This window comes from Malania oleifera, chromosome 2, assembly GCF_029873635.1.
Source record: "Malania oleifera isolate guangnan ecotype guangnan chromosome 2, ASM2987363v1, whole genome shotgun sequence".
Taxonomy (NCBI): Eukaryota; Viridiplantae; Streptophyta; class Magnoliopsida; order Santalales; family Ximeniaceae; genus Malania; species Malania oleifera.
The window spans coordinates 86293737-86307238 of record NC_080418.1 but is presented as its reverse complement, the minus strand read 5'-3'; the positions used below and the strand labels follow the sequence as shown (position 1 = coordinate 86307238).

At 40.6% G+C, this 13502-nt stretch overlaps 1 protein-coding gene and 1 non-coding gene across 2 annotated transcripts; one reads left to right on the top strand and one right to left on the bottom strand.

The window, feature by feature from the left end:
- Positions 1-479: 479 nt before the first annotated feature.
- LOC131150086 (small nucleolar RNA R71) lies at positions 480-585 on the bottom strand. Its single transcript, XR_009135470.1, has one exon. It is a non-coding gene; the product is annotated as a small nucleolar RNA R71 (small nucleolar RNA).
- Positions 586-11634: 11049 nt separating this feature from the next.
- On the top strand, positions 11635-12605 carry LOC131148273 (lysine-rich arabinogalactan protein 19-like). The gene is made up of 3 exons (XM_058097994.1): positions 11635-11826; positions 11938-12069; positions 12450-12605. The coding sequence occupies exons 1-3, from the start codon at positions 11635-11637 to the stop codon at positions 12603-12605; spliced, it is 480 nt and encodes a 159-aa protein (XP_057953977.1).
- Positions 12606-13502: the final 897 nt, after the last annotated feature.

Sequence of the window (13502 nt, the reverse complement as noted above, 5' to 3'; positions counted from 1 at the left end):
TAATCCTAAGCTAGCAAAGTCATCTAAACTTAAACTCATGGCTAAACGTCTACTGGTTCCCACTGTTCAAATCTTGAAACTTCAAGCTCCCCGCTAACCTGTAGTGGGAGAGCAACCCCTTCGGCACCTTAAATACTACTTCACACCCAACATATACATATTGCCATCTTGTATTTGATTCCCAAATGTCAAGGCCACGCATTTTGAGATCAAGACTTCCACCATCTCAATGCTTCCCAATTTCAATGGAAATTCTAATGAAAATCCTTATAAGCATCTAGATGAATTTCTCGAAATTTGTTCCACCATTCGAATATCTATTTTTGGTGATGATGCCCATCGCTTAAGGCTTTTTCCATTCTCTTTGAAGGACAAGGCCAAATACTAGCTAAATTCCTTAGAGCCAAACTTGGTGACCACTTGAGCGACCATACAATATGATTTCTTAAAAATGTACTTCCAAATAAAGAAGACTAACTAGCTAAGGAAGGTCATCACTAATTTCTCACAATAGGATGGGGAACTATTTTTTGAGACTTGGGAGCATTTTAAGGACCTCTTGCATGAATGCCCACATCACCAAGTCCCAAAGTGGCAATTGGTTTAGACCTTCTAAGAAGGATTACCTGAGTGAGACCGGTCCATGGTAAATGCAACTTATGGAGGTACTTTCCTCACCAAGCATGAGAATGAGGCTTGGGCTCTCTTTAAGAACCTAGTTGAGAATTCTCAGCAGCATGTTGTTGCTGCCCATAGACCATCTAAACCTTCCTCTTCTAAACTTAAGGGATTCAATGAGTTAACCGCAGGATGTGACCTTGGGCCCACACTGCACACCATAGTTAAAAAGCTAAAGCAGTTCTTGTCCTTAGGACTGCAGCCACAGCCTGTGGCGTGTGCAGATGTGTGTGCCATTTGTTAAGATGTTTCACACATTTACTTCAATTGCCCCCATGCGCCTCCCCAGCTCCAGTTTGTGTAGGAAGAAGTTAAGGCTACCTATAATTGGTACGATAGGCCATCCAATGACCCATATTCCAACATGTACATTTTTGGGTGAAAAAAGCATCGTAACTTATCCTAGAGGCCACAATCTTTGGGTTTTCAAGCTTAAAGACCTCAGCATTCACTCACTACTACACCTCCTTGCCCATACCAAAATTCCCAAAATTCTCCCGTTTTTGCCACTATGTCTTCATCTTTTTAGAAATTGTTTCCACCTCAACCCAAATATGATTCTTTCCAGGAGACAGTGCTAAAAGCTCTTAAGGGCATCGAGGCTGATCGCCAAGTCGATCGATAGTTACTTTACTATTACTCCCATTTTATTTCCAAGCTAGAAGCCACCATAGGGTAACTAGCTAAATCTTTGAGTAGGAAATATGAGGGAAAATTGCTAAGTCAACCTCTAGTGAACCCTAAGGACCAATATGGGGTGGATTGTGAGTTGGCTACTAGTCCTTCATCATATAATGAGCAAGCCTAGGTCGTGATCATTCTTCAGAGTGGTAGGGAGTTAAACAATAGGGTTGGAGAGAAGTTAGATTGGGAAAAGAGTAGGGGGAAGATGATGAAAGAACTTGAAGATGAACTATGTCACCCTCCTTCTCCTAGTTTTGTAACTGATACCGAAACACCTACTCTTTCCAAAGATGGAGCACTTCCCCATTATGTTCCTACGGCTCCATATCCTGTAGCTTTTCATTCACCCTCTAAATCTAAGAAAGAGGCACCATTGAGTTCATCATGGACACATTCTAACAAGTTAAGGTCAATATTCCTCTCTTAGATGCTATTAAGCAAGTGCCTATATATGCCAAGTTCCTTGAGTACTTGTGCACGTAGAAGTGAAAATCGAGGGTACACATGAATAAACAAGTTAGGCTAGTCGAGCACATGAGCTCAATTCTATTAGGTCACCTTCTAACTCACTCAAAAAATGAGCAGCTCGGAAGCTATCCCAAGTATAGGAGTTATGCCGTGTAATACTCAACCCAAGGGCTAGATCGTCTCCTCAGGGAATGCGTTTAATCTCAACTTTCACGTTCGTCCAATCGAAAATAAAAATGCACTGAACTCAATTCAGATTTGGGTTTTTCAAAATTGTGGAGACTTATTTTGACAAATTAAATAAACACGCAAATTAAAGTTCTAAAACTAGCATGCACGGAATTAAATAGCAATCATGGAAACCCTAGTCTACTGAAGGAAACACTGGAGCACATTAACTAAAAATGGTAACTTAAACATGGAATTAAAATACGCAATGATGGAAACTCAATCAAATTCAAACACAGACTAAAACCCGAACCTTTAACATAAATCAAGAACTTGAATCGAAATGCAAACACATAAAAAAAATCTAAGCTTGAACGATAACGGGAAATAAAATTACAAACTTTAACAAGGGAAAATAAATAAATAAATAAACTACATAAATACTTCAATGTGATAAATAAAGAAAAAAACTCTAAACACTTATTCAAGATCCAAAACTTTTAATAAAACTCAATATGAATGTAACAACCCCAAACTAAGTAATAAAACAAATAAAGAAAAGATGAGAGAGAAAAGGAGAGAGAGCTAATAATATTTAACATACAAACATTTAAATCACTCCAAGTAAAAGTATAATAGTATCCCACTGTAAAAAGAAATCAGGAAAAAGAAAAAGAGAGAGAGAGAGAGAGAGAGAGAGAGAGAGAGAGAGAGCAGGGGCTTGTGGAGATGGAACTGCTGTTGGGGTCTTTGAGGGTAGTAGTTGGTGGTCTGGTGTGCTGCTGGCTGGCCGAGGCAGTGGTCTGCTATAGGTTGTGTTGGGAGAAGCCAAGGATGAGTGCTGTAGTTGGAGAGCTGCTATGCGCCATGGAGTCTGTTGTAGATTGTGCTGGGAGCTGGCCTGTTCGAGGGCTGGTATGGCAGTGGCTCGGGAGAGAGGGTTTGATGGAGGACTGGAACAAAGGAGGCTGATGGTGCAACTGTAGAAGAGAAGAGGGTAACTGAGAAAAGGGAAAAGGCAGAGAACTGAAAAGTTGGAAATACGTGAGAGTAGAAGGGGGAAAAAAAAATAGGAGAATAGAATGGGAGAATGGGCAAAAAAGAGGGCAGAGAAAAGCTAAGGGAAAAAGAAAGGAAAGGAGAAGAGAAGAAGAAGAAGATGAAGAAGAGAAGGGAAGGAGGGGGAGGCCTCAAGCTGCCTGCGTAGGGGGAAGAGGAAGGAAAAATAAATAGGGAGCGGGGAGTATAGCCCTCCCCGGATAGGTGACCCGATTGGAAGCAACTGACCTGGCTTTGCATGGCCAGGTCATAGTAAGGCTTATGTATTTATTTATTTATTTTTTGTTCTCTGTTCACAACCAAATTTGACCTTCTTGGAGCTTGTTTCTCACAAAATGCAAAACACAAGAAGTGTAGATAATAATTTCCTATTTCTTTAGAAATTTTAATTGTCTCGATCACAGCTCGGACAAAAAAGTTATGCACGAAATACGAACAGGTGCCGATTTTGGTTCCCAGGAATTTTCCTGTGATAAAAAATTACCAAAAATTCATAAATTATGCAATAAAACTCAAAAATGATAATTTTGGCACTTTATTAAAATATTGGACATAATTGGACATTTAATTAAAAATATAAGTCGTAAAACTCGGGTTAAGATGCCCAATTACGCAATTTTGACACGTAATCACACCCCCAACTACCATTTTGCTAGTCTCTAGCAAATGACGTGAATGAATTTCAGGGTAGTGCCTACAACTACAAACTCCAGTGATCATGAAATCAATGCACATGCGACACAACCATACCGTTTCACATACAAGAATATAACTGCATTACACATATGCTCGTTCATATTCGATTCACATTCTCCAAAGTACGTCACTCATGCGAATTTCATCATTTAAATGTCATTCAAGAACAAAATACTTACATGAAGTTAACCGGTGGCACATTCAAAGTTAATGCAGTCATATAAGTTCGAGTATAAACAGGTACACTCTTGAGGTTTGCGTGATGTGTGTGACTCAGTACACTTGGGATACCAGTGGACACCTACAAAACGGTCGCTTTGACTCGGCCTAACTAGTATACCCTCAAAAACACTCAAAGAAAATGAGTTCACTCGTCATATATGAGGAGGAGTGTCGTGATCAAACATCCCACATATTAAAAGGAACAACGGTAAATGTATGAAGTGGACTAGTCTGGAAAGGACCTAGCCTAGCTATGAGGTGTCGGGTCCTTCACCCTAGCATCTTCTTACCTACTTGCCACATCCAACCGAGACCACCCTAGATTAACTTATTCATAAACTTGTCATGAGTACATCTGAGGCATTAACCGGTTGAAGCATCTTCATACATGGAAAACATGTGTCATGTCCTTGACTTTTTGTGATATGTATGTGGACCAACATTGACATTTCATTTTATGCACATGCTTATTTATTATTCTTTATTTTGTTCATTCTTTATTTTTTGTCTTTTCTTGAGCAATAAGGACAATCTTAACACTTCTTTTGTAGTTTTCACACCATCAATGGGAATTGAGTTCGAATACGGGTTCATGAATTAAGTCTATCTCTAGGGGTCGCTCTGCTTCACATTTTGAGTAGGCTACAAGACGTAGGTTTCTATCTCCACACTAGATGTCACCTCTAGGCTAGCAAATCAAAACATAGACTAGTGTACAAAGGATATCCAGAAAAAAAGGAAGGTTGAGTTTCATGAACTTTGAGCTGATGTCAAAAACTCGAAAGAACGATAATTGGCTCAATAATACCTCACAAGGTGTCATAGTCATCCCAGGTGTTCTTTCAGTGCTCACAAGAAACCCTAAGTGCAATGAATCATGTGTATGTGTTTATTCAGCCTCGCGAGATGTCTTGTAAATATAGGAAATTATATAGCTAAATTAACACAAATGTACTACCGATCGATTCTTCATGGGGTCATAAAATCATATAAAGAGAAACTACGCATGATTGACTCAAATGTGTAATTTGTAAGTTATATGCAAGTACGTGAAGGGTATGAGTCAATGTTAAGCATGACATAATGTAGTGTTCTTCCTTGTGCTCTTCCTTTTCTCTCTATCTCTCTCTCTCTCTCTCTCTCTTTTTGATCTTTTTGAGTTTTTTTTTTTGTTTTTTGATTTTTTTTCATTTTTTTATAATATAAAACCCATATAAAACCCGGTACGTGTACATGCACAGTGTCACATGCAAATGCTCACCCCCCCCCCCCAAAACTAAAGTAGAACATTGTCATCAATGTGAAAGCATAGAGGAAATAGAAAAGATTGTGCACGGGAAAGGTAAGGTGTACTTGAATGACGGGGTAATGGAAAAGAAAACTGAACTATGAGAAAATAGACCTGAAAAACTAACTGAAAATAAAATAAGGTAAAATAAAAAGAAAAAAAGGAAAGAAAAACATCACAATTGTCTGGCGGAAGCTCTAGGGGAGTTTCGTCTGGTGGCTGAAGGTCTATAAATTGCACCGGTGGGTCTCCAAATTTGAGCCGCCACAGTGGATCAGTTTTCATACTTGCACAAAAATCAGCCTCAAATGAATTAATGCGTGTTAAAATACCAAACAATACGTGCGCAGGTTGACCCTCGTGTGTTGACAAGAAAGGGTCTTTATTCAACATCGTGTCTAGGAAATTTGCTTCTTTAAAAACTAACGTGTGATGAGAAGTTATTGGAGCAATTACCTATAGTTCTTCAGAAGCATTAACATTAAAGGTTTTACCTGGGTCCTTGAAAATTATATTCTCACCAGACTGGTCACCCTCTTTTTCGGGTATACAAATCATTGTACCACTGCAAGGATCTGTGTCCACATTAGGCTCCTTGACATCTGATTCTGGCGATAGTGACGGTTCCACGGTTTCCAAGCTCGGAGTGTAAGGTACCACAGGTTGGTACTTCATATGAGTATCAGTCTCCTCATCAACTAACTGCTCCGCTTCTGGGCTCGTTTCCTCTGATTTTTCTTTGAATTCATCTATTTCAGTCGTAACTTTCGGTGCTAGGACAACTGGTTGTTCGACAATGAGCATCTCAGGTTGGGGAAATTCTTTCTCGCTTCTCAAAGTAATGGCGGTCTCTGTTGTCTCGAAGAGAACATCGTTCGTTTGTTGTTGTTACTGGTACTCTTGAAAACTAGGCTGAGGTTCCGCAAGTGATTCTTCTTGTTCTAAGATGTCCAACTGCGTGCTCAATGCATTAATGGTATCTCGTGATTCATTATTATGATTGATTTGAGTTTGCATGAACTTCTGGAGCATGTTCGCCATTTGTGTTATGTTATCCTCAAAAAATTTTGATAGCATACAGCTCTGAGGGATCTGTTGTGGTTGGAATTGAGGTGGAGGATTATCTAGGTGGTTTGGCGGCTCGTATACATCTCCACCACTGATTGTGCTGATATGGTGTGTAGTTATGGGTGCTTGAGTGTATCGTGTGTTCCACTGTGGGACATTTTTAGCTAAGTAATCAAAGAATGATAATACCTGATCTAGATCCTCGCTAACGGACTCTCCATTAGACATGGTCTGGATGAAATACTTGCAATCAGGGGTAAGAGCAGTATAAAAACAATCAGCTAACCTCCACGAGTTAAATCTGTAATGTGGACAAGTACTTAGCAGATCCTTGAATCGCTCCCAACAAGCCCGAAATGTCTCGTCATCCTGTTGCACAAAATTAAGAATCTGTTCCTACAAAAATTGAGTCTTCTGTGAGGGACAGAATGCATATAGAAATTCACGCTCCATATCAAACCAATTAGTAATAAAGTGAGGTCTCAAGGAGTGAAACCACATATGTGCCCTATCCTGCAAAGAAGCAATAAATAATTGCAATCTAGTAGATTCGTCAGTTCTAGCATGAGAGAAAAAGATGTTGCAGGTTAACTCGAACTCTGCTAAGTGCTGATAGGGGCACTCAGATTCCGTCCCATAGAATTCAGGTAGCAATGATGTCTTCCCGTACTGCATCATGAAATTAAACTTTTCATTACGCAAAACAATGGAAGAGGATGCAGTGGCATATTCAAGCTACAAAAAGTCCATTATCGTGCGCCGTGCAAGTGCCGCCATTTTTTCAAAACACATTTTTTTTTTCTGTTTTTGTTTTCTAATTTTTTTCTTTTTTATAAAACTAATACAAATGACGGGAAAAATACAAATTTGAGACTAATACTGACATTCCCCGACAACGGTGCCAAAAACTTGACTCACTCGAAAAATGAGCAACTTGGAAGTTATCCCAAGCATAGGAGTTATGTCTTGTAATACTCAGCCCAAAGGCTAGATCATCTCCTCAGGGAATGCATTTTAATCTCAAATTTCACATTCGTCCAATCAAAAATATAAATGCACTAAACTCAGTTCAGAATCGGGTTTTTCAAAATTGTGGAGACTTATTTTAACAAATTAAATAAACACGTCAATTAAAGTCCTAAAATAGCAAGCACGAAATTAAATAACAATCATGGAAACCCTAGTCTAGTCAAGGAAATACCGGAGCACATTAAATAAAAATGGTAACTTAAACATGGAATTAAAATACGCAATGATGGAAACTCAATCAAATTCAAACATAGACTAAAACCCGAACTTTTAACATAAATGAAGAACTCCAATCGAAATGCAAACACATAAAAAAAAAAAAATCTAAGCTTGAATGATAACGGGAAGTAAAAATACAAACTTTAACAAGAGAAAATAAATAAATAAATAATAAAAAACTACGTAAATACTTCAATATGATAAAAAAAAAAAAAAAAAAACTCCAAACACTTATTCAAAATCCAAAACTTTTAGTAAAACTCAATATGAATGTAACAACCCCAAACTAAGTAATAAAACAAATAAAGAAAAGATGAGAGAGAAAAGGAGAGAGACCTAATAATCTTTAACATACAAACTTTTAAATTACTCCAAATAAAAGTATAATAATATCCCACTATAAAAAGAAATCAGGAAAAAGAAAAAGAGAGAGAGAGAGAGAGAGAGAGAGAGAGAGAGAGAGAGAGAGAGAGAGAGAGAGAGAGAGAGGGGCCTGTGGACATGGAACTGCTGCTGGGGTATTTGAGGGTAGCTGCTGGTGGCCTGGTGTGCTGCTGGCTGGCCGAGGGAGTGGTCTGCTGCAGGTTGTGCTGGGAGAAGCCAAGGATGAGTGCTGGAGTTGGAGAGCTACTATGCGACATGGAGTCTGTTGTAGGTTTTGTTAGGAGCTAGCCTATTCGAGGGCTGGTATGGCAGTGGCTTGGGAGAGAGGGTCTGATGGAGGAATAGAACAAAGGAGGCTGTGGAGGCTGATGGTGCGGCTGGAGCAGAGAAGAGGGTAACCGAGAAAAGGGAAAGGCAGAGAACTGAAAAGCTAGAAATACAAGAGAGTAGAAAAAAAAAATAGGGGAATAGAACGGGAGCATGGGCAAAAGAGAGGGCAGAGAAAAGCTAAGGGAAAAAGAAGGGAAAGGAGAAGAGAAGAAGAAGAAGATGATGAAGAAGAAGAAGAAGAAGAAGAAGAGAAGGGAAGGAGTGGGAGCCCTCGGGCTGGCTGCGTAGGGGGAAGAGGAAGGAAAAATAAATAGGGAGGGGGGAGTATAGCCCTACCCGGATAGGTTACCCAATTGGAAGCAACTGACCCGACCTTGCATGGCCGGGTCACATCAAGGCTTGTGTATTTATTTTTTTTTTCTTCTTTTTCTTTTATTCTCTGTTCACAGCCAAATTTGATCTTCCTCGAGCCAGTTTCTCGCGAAACTAAAAACGTGGAAAGTGTAGATAATCCTTTCCTGTTTTCCAGAAATTTGAATTGTCTCGATCGGAGTTCGTACTGAAAAGTTATGCACAAAATACGAACAGGTGCCGATTTTGGTTCTCGAGAATTTTCATGCGATAAAAATTTACCAAAAATTCATAAATTATGCAATAAAACTCAAAAATGATAATTTTGGCACTTTATTAAAATATTGGACATAATTGGACATTTAATTAAAAATATAAGCCGTAAAACTCGGGTTAAGATGCCCAATTATGTAATTTTGACACATAATCACCTTCCCCTAGAGCTAAAAGACCCTAGTGCTCCGACCATGTCATGTGTAATTGGCGATTACACTATTGATAAGGCTATTTTAGATTTGAGGGCAAATGTGAACCTCCCTCCATACTCAGTATATAAGCAATTTAACTTAGGAGAGCTGAAGCCCACCCAGTCCGGTCACTTTATGTTTTGCTGATCGATTAGTAAAATGGCTCCCTAGTGTGATAGACAACATCTTGGTCAAGGTTGAGGAGTTATATTACCTTGTTGACTTCATTGTCTTGGATATGGAACCTTTGGACTCAACTAAGGATCCAATCCTTGTTCTATTAGGATGACCATTCTTACACATGGCTAACGCATGCATTGAATGTAAGACTGAAATTATGGACGTGTCCTTTGGCAATATATTGCTCCGGCTAAATGTATTTCACACTTCCCCTCATCCACCCGATGACATCCAAGTTGAGGACGTTGAGATTCCAGATGAATGTGTTGAGGAATCGGCTCCCTCAATTCTATGAAGGGACCCTTTAGAGGACATACTTTAGCTAGAGAGCCCCTCTATGTCTAGCTTGGAGGACCTATACGATCAAATTCTTTCCATTCATTATTCGGCCTCCAATCTAGAGGGATGACTTTGGGTAGGTGAGACATGGTTTAACAAAGAAATGGTGGAAGAAACACCTATTTTCGAACTAGGGTGAGTTCGACATGAGCCTTTAATGTGTCTGGCTGAAGACTGTAAACTTAGTGCTTTTGGGAGGTAACCTGAGTATTTTTTTTTTCATTTCGAGTCCTTAGGGTGTACATTATAGTGTAAATAGGGTTTATAGTCTTTCAAGTAGGTCATAGGTTATTTGGGGGTGTGACTAGGGCGCGGCCAGCACGCACATGTGCGACTTGGTCGAGCCCTGAAAGTCTTATGTGCTTCCATAGTACCAAGAAGTTTAACTAGGGGTGCGACCATAACTTCTTCGGCGCTGGTCAAGTCTTTGAAATTTTTTGTACTTGTAAAAAACTAAGAGGTTCAACCATGTGCATGACCAGCACTAAGCTGGGCGCGACCTGATCGGGAGACAGTATTTTTGTTTAAGCTGGGGATGCGACTAGGCGTGACCAGCACTAGTGCTGGTGCAACCTGGTTGAGAATGTTGAATGTTATTTAAAATATTTTTTCCACTACAATTATTTAACTCCCAATCTCCTTCTTGGTTGATCCTTGTTGCTCCTCTCTTTTACCTCATCGCGTGAGCTCCCTTCTCTCGCTCTAAGCCTCTGGCGACCTTCCGACCACCTACCCTATCTCCTGTGATCCCTTATCCATGTAAGTTTCTAGACGGTTACCTAAAGTTTCAATTGAGTGATATTATGTTGTGGTCGTAGCTTTTCCCTTCATTTTTCAGCAGCATTTCCCTTCCTTTGTTCCTTCTTCCATCCATACTGCAGCCCCTCACCTCATTGGATGTGCATCACTGTATTGGGTCTCAGGTTGCTTCCAAGCAACCCCAATCCTTTTGTTTTGCCACCAAATGGAGAAGAGCTTCCATTCAGTTAAAGGATGGGTTGTCATCAGGGTTAGAGCATACGCCACCCGTACCAGCATCATTGAGGGGCTGGGCAGCCCTGGCAGAGCTAGAGAAAAAGAGAAGAAGGAAGGTTGTTCAAATAATAACCCTCGATGACTACGATTTTAGGCCAATGTACATGTGTTTGGCTAGATGAGACGGGGGCTCACAAACAGAGTAAGTGTTGCATCGAAATCCTTAAAAAGAGGAAATTCCACCATTGTATGATCCTGTCAACCGCCTCCTATCATCCTAAACTAATTTAGGAATTCTATCGACACATGCACCACGATCCGTAGATGGGTGTGTGGTCCACATGACTATAGGGTATTGGGTTTGATATGATGCCAGCCCTGATCAGTAAGGCGTGGTCCCATCCTGAGGTCGACACCATACCATGGGAAGCACTAGACTCCTCTGATGTCCATCATATCTGCCGAAAGTTGTTCCATTACCATTATTATGATGGAGGTAAGATGGTGTGAGGCACGTGCACAACTAGGAACAGGTTACCAGACTATGTGCTTCTCTGGGATTTGATCCTTCAACATAAAATCTATGCATCCGACCACCATTTAGAGTGGCGTTGCATCCACCTACAAGATCTATATAATGTGCACAAAAATATGAAGGTGGATATCCCTTAGATGATGATGGATGGGATGATCACGTTCTATGTGAGGAACGTATAGCACCCGATGCTGAGGAAGCCAATGTCGAAGCCTAGGCAAAGTCATACTATTAGGGAGCGGAGGAGACTCCTTATTCCATATGCCCAACTTATCATGGCAATGTCGATGTGTCTAAAAATTAACTGGGGCAATCCTAGAGCACACATTCCCATTGGCGAGGTCACCTCTGAGAGGATGTGGCACTAGAGCTTGCAATTGGTTGCCATGACCAAAGTGAAGTTTTACCAGTGGTCTCCTTTTGAGGGAGTCCCAAGGTCCGAACTCCTTGTACCAAATTTACTTCACAACTCGGAGGATGAGCCCGCATGACCAATGGTACCACCTCCTTGTTGTGCCCCAAATAAGAATAGATGGACTACATCCGAGCCCTCTACTTTAGCAGTGGAACCCTTAGAGGTCATTCCTCCAGTGATGGCCCGTTCTCCACCAGCGTCCCTAATTGTGCCTCAAGAAGGGGATGATCTGGGTAGCCTGCATCATGAATTCGAGTTTTTTCGATCTGAGGTACACCAAGAGTTGGTAGAGACCAGAGAAACCATCTATCAGGGGTTCAAGGCATCAATCAAAGTCCTTAGAGCTTGCTTCCCTAGCGAGTTGGTGACATTTACCTTTTAGAGATTTGCAACTCTTGCCACACCCCCTAGGCCCTCTGTACATTCAGCTTCCTTATCTCCTGCAGCTTCTCCGGTCGTGCATTCTGTTACCTATCTATCTCCCCCTCCTCAGGCCACTCCACCGGCAAGCCTGGTGGTCATGATCGTGGTTTAGTCCTTTGATGAGGAGGAAGTGGAGGCACTTACCATAGAGAATCACTACTAGCTACCACCTCCGATATGGCTCAGTCCCCTGCACGATCCACTATGGTACTCTCTGCACCAGAGCCCATTATTGACCCTTCCAACTCTCATGTACCTACCCCACTAGCTCAAACAATAATGACGACTCTCATTTTCCCAATAGATGTTCCACTGACCTTAGCACCTCGTTAGGTGAGACCACCTCATTAGCCATCACCTACTGTCATACTTCTCCTATGCCACTTGGTGGAGGGCTCCACTCTTCCTAGAGACCTTCTTAAACAATTTATCTCTAACAGCCTACCAGCAACACATGCGTTGGTCACACAGGTTCCTACTCAAGCACCATCTCCTGCTTCTACTTCACCTGATTCACCAGCAGTCTCTAACAATGTTTATGTGGAGGAGGAGGCTACCCCGAGCCTGCACTCTAGCATTGCTCTTCATTTTGATGATGGCACTCCTTTTAATGCATTGGTGATTTAGGGGACAACAAATCCAATTACGATGCAGGCAAATTAACTGAGGAGGACTAGGATTTGGCTAGATCTAGTTCTTGGGATCTTTTGATGCACTCTCTGTATATGTAGATTGTTTGCTTTCTTTTTAATTCTTGTCTTTTCTTCTCTTTGTATTTTCTTTTCTTGTATGTATCCCACCATGTGTTTGAGAGATTGTATGGGTGCTTTGATGTTTTCACTTACATTGTACTACCGTTGATATCAATGATAATACATGGTGCTTTTGATATCCACTTGTCTTTTGTGCTTCAGTGTATCAATAGGTGCTTATACTATTTCTGGATTTTATGGATATACTTAATGGCGCAGGTACACTAATTGATTTTATAGCACCATGCTGTGTTTCCTCTCCCCTACTTTCCAGGTTCTTTCTATCCACACTTTAGTAGGGACACTAAAGTTTTAAGTTGGGTGTAAGGGGTTAGGAAAACACTGCATAGCACATGTTTGAGCACAAAAATGACATAATATTTAAAATTTCTAGTGATAGTATTTGTTTTATGCCATGTTGACATTGTTTATGCTCTTTACGTACTGCTTTATTACCTATATGTTACATGCTTAGGCCTATCATTTATATGACCTTGTTATGCTCACCAACGACATGGTGAGTTACTTATGCTTAGGTTAACATAATATAGCCAATATACTTGTTTTGCCACTCTACGAAGGTTGACTAATGGTTCATTCATTTTAAAATGGTGGTATAAGTTCTTATATCCATCAAGTACTTTACTAGGGTAGGAAGCACTTTCACATGATTCATAGCACTTAGGGTTCCTTGTTAGCACTGAGAAAGCAACCGTGGTGACTATGACACCTTGTGAGGTTTAGTTGAGCCTTTCGTTTTTTTTTTCCTTGG